A 14,396-nucleotide genomic window follows, 5' to 3' on the forward strand; every position below is an offset into this window, starting at 1 on the left:
ATGTCCTAGTTGCAGTGAATATGGTTAAGTCTCCCTATGAAATGTTTACATAGTAAGATAGTCCAATATTTTTTCCTTAAAGTCCCAGGGTTTCATCTCAACAAATATCACTGTGGTAGTTATTTTAGAATCTGCAACTGAGACATTGCGGTAGTTAATGCCTGTTTTATTAGGAAACGATGTCAGCCTGCAGAACGGGTCGCTTATGTCCTCCAAAGACATAGCTTGTAAAGACCTGTGATATGTGGCAGACACACGCGATGGGTCACACTCAGTCTAACAAGGAATCTGCTTGTGACAGGTTTTCAGTACAAGTTTCTAGACCTGAGTGAACGTCAAGACCATCAGCTTTTTTAAAATTTAAGATGATGCTTGTTAATTTTTCACCACGAACAAATACGTTTGTTAAATCCTTTTGCAAACTTTTAGAAGTTGAGATGTTAACAAGTTAGTTTTGAGCTTATGTATGAATCTTTTTTAAAGATGGAATTATATGAGTTTGAACCTTGACTGTGTGGTAAGTCCTCTGGCTAGATGGGTCAGACACACGAGTGTGAAAAGGTATGCTCTTTATCAGAGATTATTTCATGAGAAGAAGTGGAGGGAAATTTGTAAAATCTTACTTCCATTCAATTTCTATGCATCTTTCACGCATCCCTAGTATGATGTAAATACTAGCTTTTACATCTGTTTGATGTGTTAAGACCAGGCTCTGAAGTGTGAGAACAGAAAGAGGTAGGTGTGGCTAATTTATACTGCCAGGTAAGTTTACATGGGTCTAGTAGCAACTAAAATAACAATTAAAAAAAATAGCCCTGGATTTCCGGGTAATGTATCTGTGTATTAGGAGTCTTCACAGTATTAACCCACTGTTGTTTTGCTCGGAGTCAATGCTGCCTCCTTCTGCATCTCCCAGGTCTGGTCCTCAGTTACTTTAGGAGAAAGGCGGGAGGAGGCGGCCAGTTAGGCTGGTCGGGCCGGAGGCGTGGTCTATAGGGGCGTGGCCCCGCAGCAGGTCACGTGCCAGGCCGGGCGCCAACAATTCTGGCGCGCGCGTTCCCAGGCCTTCCTGGCTCAGGAGGCGCGGTTCCTCGGCTTCCGCACGGTTCCCAATCGGGATCCCCGGGGCGTCCTCGTGAAAGTGGTCCGCGTGGGTGACGGCCGCCGGGTGGCACGGCCCGGCCTGTGTGGAGGCCGCCTCAGGAGCGGGCCCGCGAGCGCGCAGGTCAGTGTGGCTCCGGGTGTGGCGTGACGGGCCTCGGAGCCTCGGGATCTCGGCTGTGAGAGCCAGGGCTGCGGGCGCGACACGCCGCGCATTTGCGAGCGACTTAGGAGCGCGTGTCCTAACTTGTAGTTTCCTTCCAGCCGGAGGACTGATTGACAATGGAAGTCACGCGTCGTGCGTGAGACCATTGTCCCGGACCGCCTTTACAAACCCCAACGACAGCAAAAGGCGATTTAGCAATGGAATGACCACAGCTGCACTGACTCTTAACCCGTGGCCCCAGAGATCTGCAGGGGGCATTGAATCTCGTTTTTCTGCTTGGAGCTGTCAGCCCGTCGGGTGTTTTTAAGTAGGCAGCATTGTGGAATTGAATGGCTCCGCGTCTGCTAGTAAGTTAGACAAAGCTGATTGAATGCTGCTCAGTAGCTATTGGTTTGTAAGGCTGCTTGATAATGGAATTGAACTAGCTCTGCATCAGTAAGGTCTTGCCTGCAGTCCTTCAGTTCTCTGTAAAAGACACATAGTGGATAGTTTGGAACGGATTCATTTCTTAGCTTTTGGAGGCCATCAGTGTTCACATGCTAACGCTGTGCGGCTTTTTTTCTCCCTTGCACCATGGTTAATCTAAATTTTAAGTTCCTCGGATAAATTGTAAGCATCTGTAATTATAGAATAGCTACAAAGTCCACTTTCTTCCCATACTCTAATTCTAAATTGCCAGGTGAGCCCCGTGTACAACCTACACAGAGAAAGATGTGAGTAACACTTCCCAAGTTTATCCTTTTAGTTTCTCTCGGGCAGAGTAGCTCCCAGCAGTGTTTGGCAGCTGATAATCAAAATAAGAGTTAACTCCCAGAAATCAAGCAGCCTTATCGGAAATAGTTGTTCAGTGACACTTGATAAGTGTTGATTGTACATCATCGGGGCTGTGGTGGCAGTGGCTAATTCCTGTCTCTGGGGACTGCTCATTTTGCAGGTATTATTCAAGCAGTTTGCACACCTGTTCACAGCCAGGCAGGATTTCTCTAAAAAGTCCTTCTCCTGTATTCTCTTAAAGGAAAATGAAATGGTTCCAGAAGGAACCAGTCTGTGGAAGAATAGTTGGTTCTTTTGGGGGGTTGTATGATGCATTGTCCACTAAATTACAAACTTTCTCTTGTTGATTTGACTGAGAACATGTGATCATAGTATTTTTCAGTTGGAGCTCTGTTGTGGCAATTTTTGTTTTATTTTCAAGACGATATTATTTCCTGGTTGTCATTCTCCTGAGTGCTGGGATTGCAAGCCTGTACTACTTCACTGGACTTGGTGACAGTTTCTTACATGTTGACACATTAAGAAGCTGACTTCATAAGTGCTCACAGAAAAAAAAAAGTCAGTAAAAAGTAGAAATCAACTAGTAACATATGAAGGAGAGAGAATAAGATAGCCCTGCTAGTGAGAAGTGTGAAGGGTTAAGAACTTTGTCAGGTCTCTTAACTGGGTCAGCTTCAGCCAGGATTTTGTTGATAGTATTGTAAATTCTTTGAGGTTCCTAGAAGGAGTACATAGGTTTTGCAGTGTAGTTATTGGCGTATGCCAACTCATTAATGAAGTTTCAGAAAGGGCTGGGGAGATGGCTGAGTGGGTGAACTACTTAGTATTGTGAGGACCTGGGTTCTGAAGACAGACACGTCTCTCTAATCCCAGGGCTGCCACATTATGGGAGGTGGCAGAGGCAGGGGGATCCCTGGAAGTTTCTGTGACACCTACACTATTAGCTGTTAGAGACAATGGTGACCAGGAAACCCCGAGTCAAGGTAGAAGGCCAGGAGAGACACCGGAAGTTATATGACCTCACACATGTGCTGTGCACACAGACACATGAACATGCCACACATACCATGAACACAGCGATGAGAAACAGATATGTCACACATTGCATGGGTGTGTTTATGATTTTGGGTGTAGTGTCTTTTATCTGAAATGGTCTTCGTGGCTGAACTTGAGGTTTTTCTCTCCCAAAACTGAAGGGAAGCTCTTGGGTAAGAAATAGATGATTCAGGGTACTCCATTGGTGTTTCCCATTCATTAGCCTGCGAGGAGGACTTTACGACACAACTACATGTCCCATCGTGTGCTGTTGGAAAGTAAACCACAAGCATGCTTTGTGTTTACTTCCTTTAAAAGTGACTCATACTTCTAGTCCCGACCACTCAGGAGCTGAGTTAGGGATCTCCTGCACTCAGGAATTGCAAGCTGTCCGGGGTAACTTCCAGACTCTTTTCCCTCACAACTTCTCTTTAAAGATAAATTTCTATAGTGTATAAATTGTGATTCATCAATATTATATGACTTTAATTCCATTTTCAAGATAATTGATTTTCAAGTATGAAATAAAGTGGGAGAAATTGAAATTCATCTTGTCTAAGGTTCAAAAATGTTTATTAAAAATAAAATTCCATCAACTTCCTTGTTAGTATTGTCATTATTAAATTTTTTGTCCAGTTTGAGACTCCTCTGTGGTAGCTTCTGTAGACCAGCTGTTTTGAAACACTAGCTAAAAGTTTTAGAATCTGACCAGGCAGTGGTGGCACATGCTTTTAATCCCAGCACTTGCGTGGCAGAGGCGGGTGGATCTCTGTGAGTTCGAGGCCAGCCTGGTCTACGAGAGCTACTTCCAGGACAGGCACCAAAGCTGCAGAGAAACCTTGTCTCGAAAAACCAAACCAAACCAACAACAACAACAAAACCCCAAAGTTTCAGAATCTTCAAGTTGAAATTGAAGTCTCCGGTGCAGGAAGCTTCCTCCTAGATAAAAAATAAAATGTAGCACAAAGTTGAAACAGTGTTGTTAAGGAAGGCCATGACACTTACTTAATGTTCATCAAGCATTAAGTCTTTCAGCCGGATTTATATGAAATGATAATTACCCAGCGATTAGGCATTATTTTCTGTGTGGCATTAAGTGGTCTCTGTGACTAACACAGACAGGAGGTGATTCAAATGATAAGTGTTAAGAGCATAGTCTCTTGCCTGGAGGGTTTGCCATGGTGGCATGTGACCTGAGCTTAGGCAGCTGTGCAGAAGAACAGTGCTTATCCTCAGGGCGGAGATTCACCCAAGAAGTTAGAGGAAAAAGTTTTCTGCATGAAAAGTTAAGCAGCTTTAATGTTAACCCTAAACACTAGAGAGTGCTTCCCAAACAGCTCTTACACTGCTGCTTTCCTTCAACTGCCAGGTGTGAATCGGATTCCTGTCTTCAGTGTTCACATGGGAGCAATGACTGAATCCATGGCACTGACCTGAAGTTTATGAGATAGATTGCATTATTTTATCCCGACACTGCAAGTTCTGGATTATTTATGGTTGTGGTTCTGCTATCATCCACTTGGCAAATAATTTTAATTTCTTGTGTTTTGGCTTTTCAACCAGAAACTCACTGTAGATTAGCTAGGAATCTCTTACCCGTGTCGAGTTTCTAAAACAAAAATGCATCTACTTGTTTGGATCATTGCAATTGCCATCATTGTAAAAGCGTGTGTGCAAGAGTTATCAGTTGCTTGGGAATAAATAATCAGAGCAGAAGTTCTGACCATTTCTATGCCGTTTACGTAGTGATTTTTTTTTTTTCCGAGACAGGGTTTCTCTGTGGTTTTGGAGCCTGTCCTGGAACTAGCTCTTGTAGACCAGGCTGGACTCGAACTCACAGAGTTCGAGGCCTGCCTCTGCCTCCCGAGTGCTGGGATTAAAGGCGTGCGCCACCACCGCCCGGCTACGTAGTGATTTTTAAAAAAATAATTTATTCTTATTTTATGTACATTGCTGCTTTGCCTGCTTGTATGTCATTGTGAGGGTGTCAGATCTTGGAGTTACAGACAGTTATTAGCTGCCATGTGGGTGCTGGGAATTGAACCTAGGTTCACTGGAAGAACAGTTAGTGCTCTTAACTGCTGAGCCATCTTCTCCAGCTCCTACATAGTATTTTTAACTTCCTTTGTAGTCAGAGAACATAGCATGGGGACACATCCCATTTAGCAGTGGCCACTTTGGAATGCGGAGTTAAGCAGTTATCTGAAATACCTTTTAAGGTTTAGTTTCTATGTATATTTGTTTATAACATTTAATTTTTCCCATTAAAATTCTTGCACCATAATGTAGCTAAAGTATTATATTGGCATATTGATATTCAATCATACAATAAGTATCTGCTTGTGATTTTTTCTTTATGATGCTGGGTGTTGGGTCCATGGAAGGGAGGTCGTGCAAATATGGGGACAGACCACCAAAGTCTAATAAACCAGAAGCAAACTTTATTCCAGGAAAAACATTAAAAATTAAAAAAATAAGTCTCTATGGGGCACAAAAAGCTTCTCAGCTAGCTGAGACCACAGCCAGAGATGGATTTGTAAGGCTGTGGCAAAGACCAGTTTTTGAACTCTTTTTATAGCAAATGTAAACTAGTGTTTGTATTTACTTCATTGTTTTTCCCTGGCATTCCTTGAATGAAGCTGAGGCCATGATCGCCTTAGTTTTCTAAGAACCGCTGTCACGCACATCTGGAAGCACAGCTGGACTGGTAGAGTTTTCAAGTCCCAGCTCCTCCGTGCATGTCTGTTTGACTTTGCTTTTGATTAACTAGTTGTAGATTTGGGGATTGGAAATGATTTCCCCCAGAACTTGAGAATTTCTTAGCTGTTCACTTTGCCTTGAAAAGTCAGAAATTCTGATTCCTACTCCTCTGTTGTTGGAATCTTTCCTTCCCCAGAAGCTCAAGAATTTTTCTTTCCTGATGTGGGCTTTGGAAACCTTTAAGCTCACCCGCAGGAATGCAGTTTCCTCCAACAAGGCCACACTGTTAGGATTCAGGCATTATGCTGCCCCGTCTCCTGGCAAGGATGAACCCAGGCAATACTCTAGCCAGCAAAGGTTCCTTTAAGAGACAAGTTCTGTCCATTCCCAGTCTCTATCCCCACTGCTCTTCTGAGGAGTCAGGCAGGCCTCTCGCTCCCCTTCCTCCTCCCTGTCCCCCACTCCTCTCAATAAACTTCACACCCAATCTCTGTCTGTGTGGTATATTTGTCTTCCACAGTCCTCACATCCTGGGCTCACCAGCCAGGGTCCCACTTGCACTGTATCATAACACACATCTCCTCCAGCAAGGCCACACCTCTTAACCCCTTCCTACACAGTTCCTCTAACTTTGGACTAACATTCAAATTTAAGAGGCTGTGGGGACTGCTACTGACTTGTGCTGTCCCTTTAAGAGACAGGCCCTACACACTCCGCCCCCCTTCCACCTAGGCAAGCTATCTTCCTTCTGCTTCCAGCCTGCATGCTCTCTTGCTCTCTAGTCTCTCTTCTCTTTGGAAGAGGTGGCTGCTGCCTCCTCTCCTTTCCCCCCTTTCTCCTTCTCTCTCTTTCTCCGTCTTTGTTTCTCTCCCTCTCTTTTTCTCCCTCTCTCCCCCTTCCATAACCCACTGAATAAACTATACCCAAACCCTCTCTCTGCATGGCATGGCTCTGTGGGACCGGCTGGCCCTCAAGGCCTGCCGTGGTCTCCCACCCGGCCCTTGGGGAACTGTGCTGCAGCTTTTATCTAAACCATTACATTGGTGCTCTGTGACTCGGCCAGGCTCTGTCCAATTCCCTCCTGCCTCTGGGCAGGCTGGCTGAGGACACGTGGGAACCGGGTTTCTTCACGGACAGCCCCATGTTCCATCTGCCTAAGCGCCAACCTCTACACACACCAGCAGCTTCGGTGGTGAGTTCTTCCCTTCCAGTCAGCTTAACTGTTTCTCTGAACCTAAGGAATTGACTGTTGAGCTCCCGGAAATCCTCTAGTGTTCCTAGAAATGGAGGGGATCACCTCCAACCACAGCCTTCACTGACTGACATTCATCTCTGGTTGCTTCCCAAAGCTAAAAACGTGAGTGGACCACCCGCGGTAGTCCTCCATGCTAGCACTGCACACGCTGAGCTGTGCGGTCGCTGTGGGACCCGGGGTCCCTCGGGTTTTTGTTTTTCTTTTTTTCTATTGGGTTGCTTGTAAGTGGACCCCACTGTGAGAGATCCCCGGGGTGGCCTCTAGCCTGAGTCGCTCTGACTAGGGCCAGTCAGGCTACATTATCAGCCCGCCTAAAGAGAGATGTTCCTCTACAGGCCTTGAGGTGTTCATTTGCTGCTTTTGTGGGTTCTCACATTTTCAGCCATGGAAAATAAACCCTCAAACTATCAGCCACCTGCTTGTAAACGCTCGGCCAGTGTCCTGCCAGCTCTGCTTTTCCTTCCACTGGGCAGCCCCTTCCCCACCTGTCTGAAAATGCTCTTTCCTCTCGCTCCCTTTCCTTCTATACTACCTCTGCCACTGCTACCGCTGGTTCGACAGAAACCAACAAGATTAGTCAGATCTGCGAGGCAACTGTTTCCAGTTCAAGCCCTTGCTGTCTGTCATGGCAGCTCGGCAACAGGGCGGATCACAGTGCTAAGTAATTTCCCTCTCTACTTCATGTATAAAAGAGTGTGTAAATGGTGTGGTCACATGGGTGTAATCCTGTTTTAAATGTATGTTCTACATGGCCTCTATGTCTCTCTTGTTATTATATTTAAAACTTCCGTGGCTCAAAAAAATATGGCTTCTCCATACAACATGTGACTGCCGCCATTTTGACTGAGGTCAGGTCACCTTACTGCCATCTTAACTGAGGGCCAGGTCAGGTAACCAAATCCCGCCATTTTTACTGAGCTATTCCCTGCCTGGTCACCCAGTGCTGACTCTGTTACATGTGTCTTTTGCACAGTGGCATGCCTTTGATAGGGCCCACCAAGAGCATCCACTTTGCCCAATTCCTGTTTAATATGTGTGTGTGTGCGTACATGTGACTTAAATGCACGTATGTTTACTGTTAAATGTTATAATTGTCTGCTCCATTATATCTCTTTCCAGACTAACAAAAAGAATAAGTCTTATGTTTTAACTTGGTATGTACTTTTAAGTCTTTTACAAAAATACGGTATATTTAATCTAATCCTGCTTTAAAATATATTAAGCTGTTCTCTACTATTGTCAGTTCTTCCAATAATCTTCTATTGCAAGCAGTTTTTTCTTCAGGCTTTTACAAGTATGAATCTTAACCTGTTAAGTTGAGAGCCGATGCAGTCAAGCTCAGACCCAGCTCTCCAGGCAGATTCTACAGTGTAGTTATAACTCATCTATACCTGGTAAACAGCCCTCAACTGCTCAGAGATCTTGGAAATATGACATTTAAATATTTAATTATTAAAAGACTTTTCATAACAAAAAGAGACAGGTTGGCTCCTAGCAGCAGCACTCTATTTCCTCCAAAGAAGACAGAAGAAAAATGGGCATAGAACAACATCTCCACACTTTGCTTCTACTGCCAAGTGCTGACCATTGGGCAAAACTGCCTTTCATCTAAACTGAAGATCTCCAGACAGTGGACAGAATTGCTGGAATTGACAGCCTAGCTGCTCAGGTCAAGGTAGGCTTGTCTTCCTACAGATTTCATAGTTTACAGGATCTTCTGGAGCCTGGCAGGCCCTGTGCTAAACAGCAAAAGGCAAATAAAGACCTTCAGCGACCATGGAGGACCCTGAGGAGTAGCTCTAGGGGCTAACCAAGTAAGTTCTCTGTCGTTTTTAAATCAATAACTCAAGTAAAATTTTATTCTTCTCTAAGATCTCTGATGCAGTTTGACAGCTGAAAGGTTTTGTCATTTAAAAGGACAGCCCCACCAAACAAATTTCAATAAGCTACAAAATTCTCATGTTGCAAAAATATCTGTCACAGTCATTCTAATATAAATATGCTGCTGTTTTAAACTTAAGTTTTTACAAACCCCCAAAATTCTTGTGAGTTCCAGGGAGCCGAATTGAAAGATCCACCTTAAACAGGTCTAAGAAACACCAGATATTTCCATACCACAACTCCCCTGACAGGAGTGAAGAGACTAGCTACCCCAGGATGTGACCAGTACCCAGCTTTCTCAGGTCCCCCTGCCCCAAGATGACACCCACAAATAAGCAGGAGGCAGTCTTGAGAATCTGCTGTTCCTTTAACCTATTGTGCCTAATCTCTGGCCTTTTTATTATAAGAAAGAGATGGGACTGTTAAGACCTGCTACTGACTTTCCCTGTCTCTTTAAGAGACAAGCCCACCCAGTCCCCCCTTCTGCTGAGGCAAGGGGATCTTAGCTACCAACCTGTTCTCTCTCAGTCCTGTCTCTCTCTTGGAAGAGGTGGCTGCTGCTCCTCTTCCTCCCACCTCTGTTTTTTTTCCTCCCTCCCTCCCTCTCTCCCTCCTTCTGTCTCTCCCTCCCTCCCTCCCTCCCTCCCTCCCTCCCTCCCTCCCTCTGTCCCTCCCTCCCTCCCTCCTTCCCTCTGTCTCTCCCTTCCTCCCTCCCTCCCTCCCTTTCTCTTTCTTTCCCTCCCCCTTCCCTTTCCATCCATATCCCATTGAATAAACTATACCCAAACCCTCTCTCTGCATGGTGTGCCTATCCATCTCAGGTCACCTGCTATGGCCTGGGACTTGCTGCCCCTCGTGGCCTGCCACTGACTATGCTGTTTTTTCTTAAACCATTACAAGGACTATTCTCATTCAAACCACCACCTGGGGATTTCTTGCCCATAGATCAGACATTAAAAAGAAAATTATTGGGTTCTCAACATTCCCTCCAATTCCATGAGGTTTTTTTTTTTGGAAGGGGTTTTCTGTGTATCCCATGCTGGCCTTTAACTCCCTATGGAGCTGAGTCTGGTCTTGGAACTTACAGCAATTCTCCTGCATCCGCATTCCGAGTGTGTGTGTGGGGGGGTTTATAGGCCTATGCTTCCCTGCCTGGCTTTACTGTTTTTCTACCACTGCTGTTTTCTTGGGTATACCTTTAGCTTTATTTCCCAACTCTGCTACTGAGCTCTTTATTTTTACTGGCTGTAATTATCAACATTCTCTTTTCCATTTTTTTAAGAATCAAAACTTAAATATTATTTTTATATTATATTATAACTATGTCAATCTTAATTTTAAAACTTTTTTAAAAACCTGAATAATTTGTCTTCTCTGGTTGTTTTTCTCCCTTGTTTGGTTTTGGCATCATTCATATCTTAGTAGCTTTGTTTAGATTAGATATCTTGTCCTTGGTAATTGGCTCTTGTTTAAGTGCAGGGCAATAGCTGACTGGAAATTGAGCAAGTTGGGCAACTATCATTGCCAGTTTGTGTAAGGCTTACCTGACTTGGTTGTTTGCTGAGAGCCTGTGTTTTGGAGGACTTGACTAGCTGTATCTTCTGAAGGGTGTTCCTGGCTTGCCACTGTTAGGAATGTTGCCTCTGTGAAGGCCAGAGGTCTGGGCATCTGGGTTTCTTGCACAGGCTTCCAGATTTGCTGCCAGGCTCATCACTGCCTTACAGCTAGAGACCCTTTCTTAGCATCCCCCGAGGATTTATTTGGCCAGCTCCACTTTGATGAACACGGGTGGCGTGGACCACATGGTGACAATTGCTGCTTGCCAAAGTTCTGCATTTCAACACAGCACCTTTTTAATTTTTATTGATTGTGACTGTTAATGCCTTCCCCTTTGGGGATTATGTATGGGCTTTGTAAAGGGTGAACATGTGTAGAATGGCAGCCTCTCTGGGAGAACTTCCCCATCACACCCTCCTAATTAACCAAGAATAGGAGAGTTAGAGATTTACTAGATACACCTGACCCCAAGGATAAAATGCCTACAATCTAGATCCAGATCCTGAGGCCATAAAAGGCAAGAGTTCAGTGAATAAATAAAGAATAATCAGAATGATCCCGTATACTGGGAAGAGTATGACATCAGGACCTTCCCTTTTGGGGACGTTATGGAGGAAACAGGTTCATATAGTAAGACTAAGAAGCTGTAGTATAGTGTCTGCTCCCCAGAAGTCCTTTTCCCAAAGTCGGGCAATAGGATAAGGGTCTTCAAGAAAATTCCTGCTTAATAAAGCAGTCATTCTTCTTATCTATAGCAAAAGGAGTTTATGGCCTGGTCTGACTGGTGCCTATTGTCAAGGTCAAGGCCAGATTCCTCCTCTCCTGATCATAAGCCACATCCCTGTTCAAATTCCCCTTATCTCTTTTTTAATACCACACGCAAGTATGCGGTATAAAAGGTGTAATCATTTCTCAAATGCTGCTGGTGGCCATTGGATTCATCCTCAGATCACATCTGTCTCCTCCTCTCTCAACCTGAGGACTCCACACATTGTCTTTGGGACCTGAACACTCTTGCCAGAGCAGTTCTTTGGCACATGGGCATGTCTCTAACTCTCCAGTATTGCAAGGACTACAGCTGTAAAGATGCTGATAAAACAGTCTTTGTGTGTCTGTAGGACAAAGCTCAGAATGGAAATGTTACATATGTACTTTGGAGGTGATTTGATACTGCAAAATATTGCCTCTTCCCATGCAGCACGTGGAAAGTGGTGCACATTGTAGCTTATAAGTACTCATTCCTGCCTCTGCCTCCAGCACTGGGCATGCTCATTCACATTCCTGCCTCTGCCTCCAGCACTGGGCATGCTCAATGTGAGTACACATTCCTGCCTCTGACCCAGCACTGGGCATGCTCATTATGAGTACACATTCCTGCCTCTGCCTCTAGTACTGGGCATGTGTTAGGGTCCTGGAGAAGTCGTACAAACGTCAGCATATACAATCAGCAAGAGTGTTTATTATCTTGCCAAGGTACCAGCATGCTGGGTTCGTACATATAACATAAAAGCAAAAATGGAGAATGACTATCTGTAACATGAACAGGGGGCAAGCCTGCTTGTTTGTTGGTGTTATCTGTCCCGCCTAGTACCCCACAGCCGGCAAGCCCCAAGAAAATCACACATAGGTCTCCATAAATTATAAGCTGATTGGCCCATTAGCTCTAGCCTCTCACTGGCTAACTCGCACATCTTGATTAACCCATTTTTCTGATCTATGTTAGCCATATGGCTCAGTACCTTTTTTCAGTGGGGCAGGTCACATCCTGCTGCTTTGGTGGTCTGGGCAGGACTGGGAGGAATCAACTTTCTCCTTCCCTGAAATCTCCTGTTCTCCTTGCATCATTTCTACTTCCAGTTTGGTTTTCCTGCCTATACTTCCTGCATGGCCAATCAGCATTTATTTAAAACATGATTGACAGAATATAGACAATTCTCCCACACCAACTATCTTCCAAGAAAATCTTGCAGGCTCTTCTATACAACTAAAGGAATTCTAAAAGCAGTGCGATAGTTCTATCCAGGATTGGCTTATGCAAGTGGCAGTCATAATTAGTTTGTTGTTTCTTTTCTTCTCTCTCTCTCTCTCTCTCTCCCTCTCCCTCCCTCCCTCCCTCCCTCCCTCTCCCTCTCCCTCTCCCTCTCTCTTCCTCTCTCTCCCCTCCCCTTTCTTTTTTCTTTGTTTGGTTTTTTGAGACAGGGTTTCTGTAGCTTTGGAGCCTGTCCTGGAACTAGCTCTTGTAGATCAGGTTGGCCTCAAATTCACAGAGATCCTCTTGCCTCTGCCTCCCGAGTACTAGGATTAAAGGCATTAAAGGCACACGCCACCACAGCCCAGCTAATATTAGTATGTTTCTAAGTGGTTAGGGTTAACTAGTTGACTAAGGCTATAGCTTTTATATTTTTGGGCAAGTATGGCCATGTCTCAGGCTTTATCCTTATTTGGTTATTGCCCTAAGGTACCTGGGGAGGAGGGAGTTGGCCACGGCTCTGTACTCAGTATGGGCAATTCTCCTTGTCCTTAACTTTGGTGTGGTAGGGGGGGGGGCATTGGTGATTGATTGCCCTTTGTTCAATTTCAGGAGGGTGGAACTGAGGCCTAATTTTTAACTAAGTTATTAGGGGTCTGTCATGATATTTGTCTGCTCAGATTTTTGTTTGTTTGTTTGTTTTTTCAGAATGTTTATATGTAGCTTTGGAGCTTGTCCTGAAATTTATTCTGTAGACCAGACTGACCTTGAACTCACAGAGATCTGCCTGCCTCTGCTTCTTGAGTGCTGGGATTAAAGGTGTGAGCTACCACCACCTGGCCAGATTTTTCTTATTAGTACACCTTCCTGCCTATGCCACCAGCACTGGGCATGCTCAGATTTTTCTTTTGTTGTTGTTTTTGGATAGTGGGAAAATTGTGCTTTATTTGCTAAGAACGAAATGTATAGTTCTTCTGAGAATGGCATTTTTTTTTTTTGGAGAATGGCTATTTTTAACATTTTCCCATCTTGACATAAATATTTTAAATTTGGCTATAATTTTCTATATTTAGTTTGGGGCTAGGTAAAGATGTATGAGAGGAAAAAATTAAGTATTGTCACTGCAGGCTCTTTATGTCCTTTTCTAACTTATTTTTTTCTGGCCCTGAAAAACAGTTTCTAATGTCTCTCCTGAGCTGCAAATGAAATGACTCTTCCCCCTAGAAAGCAGAAGCATCAGCAGGTGACAGCTACAAGCTCATTATACTGCTAGATCATAACTCTACTTTTATTTTTTAATCTAGAAATGAACACAGAAGCAGAACAACAGCTTCTTCATCATGCCAGAAATGGCAACGCTGAAGAAGTGAGAAAGCTCCTGGAAGCCATGGAGCGGACTGAAGTGATCGCTGACATCGACTGTAAAGGTGAGCTCCCCGTGTTCCTGTTTCTAGCTTCTCGTACACGACTCTATCATGCCTTTAACTCTAATCCTTCTGCTCTCCCATAATAAATCTCAGTCCTTTGCCTTTGAAGAAGTTCTCAATAGTGTGTGAAATGTCTTTCCTTATGCCCTGTAGGGCAGAGGATTGAGGTCCGTTTTTAGAATTTTGTGTTTCTTAAATCTTAGAAGCTACAAGGTTGAGCTCAAGTGTGCATTCTCTGATAATGTTTTTATTATTATTAGAACTATTGTAGTTGATCCAGCAGGTTTGGGTGCTGTTTGCCCAGCATGGAAAGTGCTGTGATCATGTTGGGAGAGACAGACAAGCTCCCTGGCCTTGTTGAGATTAGTCTAGATGAAGAGACCAGGCTAGTCTCCACTACAAAAGAGGTGACAGGGTGTGGAAACTCCGGTGCACGGGTCATTAGCAGAGGGACAGGTGACAGGGTGTGGAAATTCGGGTGTGCGGGTCCTTAGTAGAGGGACAGGTGATGGGGTGTGGAAGCTCGGGTGT

General features: G+C 44.4%; 1 protein-coding gene across 1 annotated transcript in view; it reads left to right on the forward strand.

Annotated features, from left to right (window-relative positions):
* Positions 1–1,163: 1,163 nt before the first annotated feature.
* Positions 1,164–14,396, forward strand: part of Osbpl1a (oxysterol binding protein like 1A) — a 186,999-nt gene continuing 173,766 nt past the window's right edge. The window contains exons 1-2 of the mRNA XM_041659855.1: positions 1,164–1,225; positions 13,743–13,865. Of these exons, the coding sequence (XP_041515789.1) occupies positions 13,745–13,865 (121 nt within the window). The 5' untranslated portion in view covers positions 1,164–1,225; positions 13,743–13,744. The remainder of the gene's footprint in view (positions 1,226–13,742; positions 13,866–14,396) is intronic.

Source organism: Microtus oregoni, unplaced genomic scaffold (assembly GCF_018167655.1).
Source record: "Microtus oregoni isolate MIOR12 unplaced genomic scaffold, Mior012 000011F_ref0000422, whole genome shotgun sequence".
Taxonomy (NCBI): Eukaryota; Metazoa; Chordata; class Mammalia; order Rodentia; family Cricetidae; genus Microtus; species Microtus oregoni.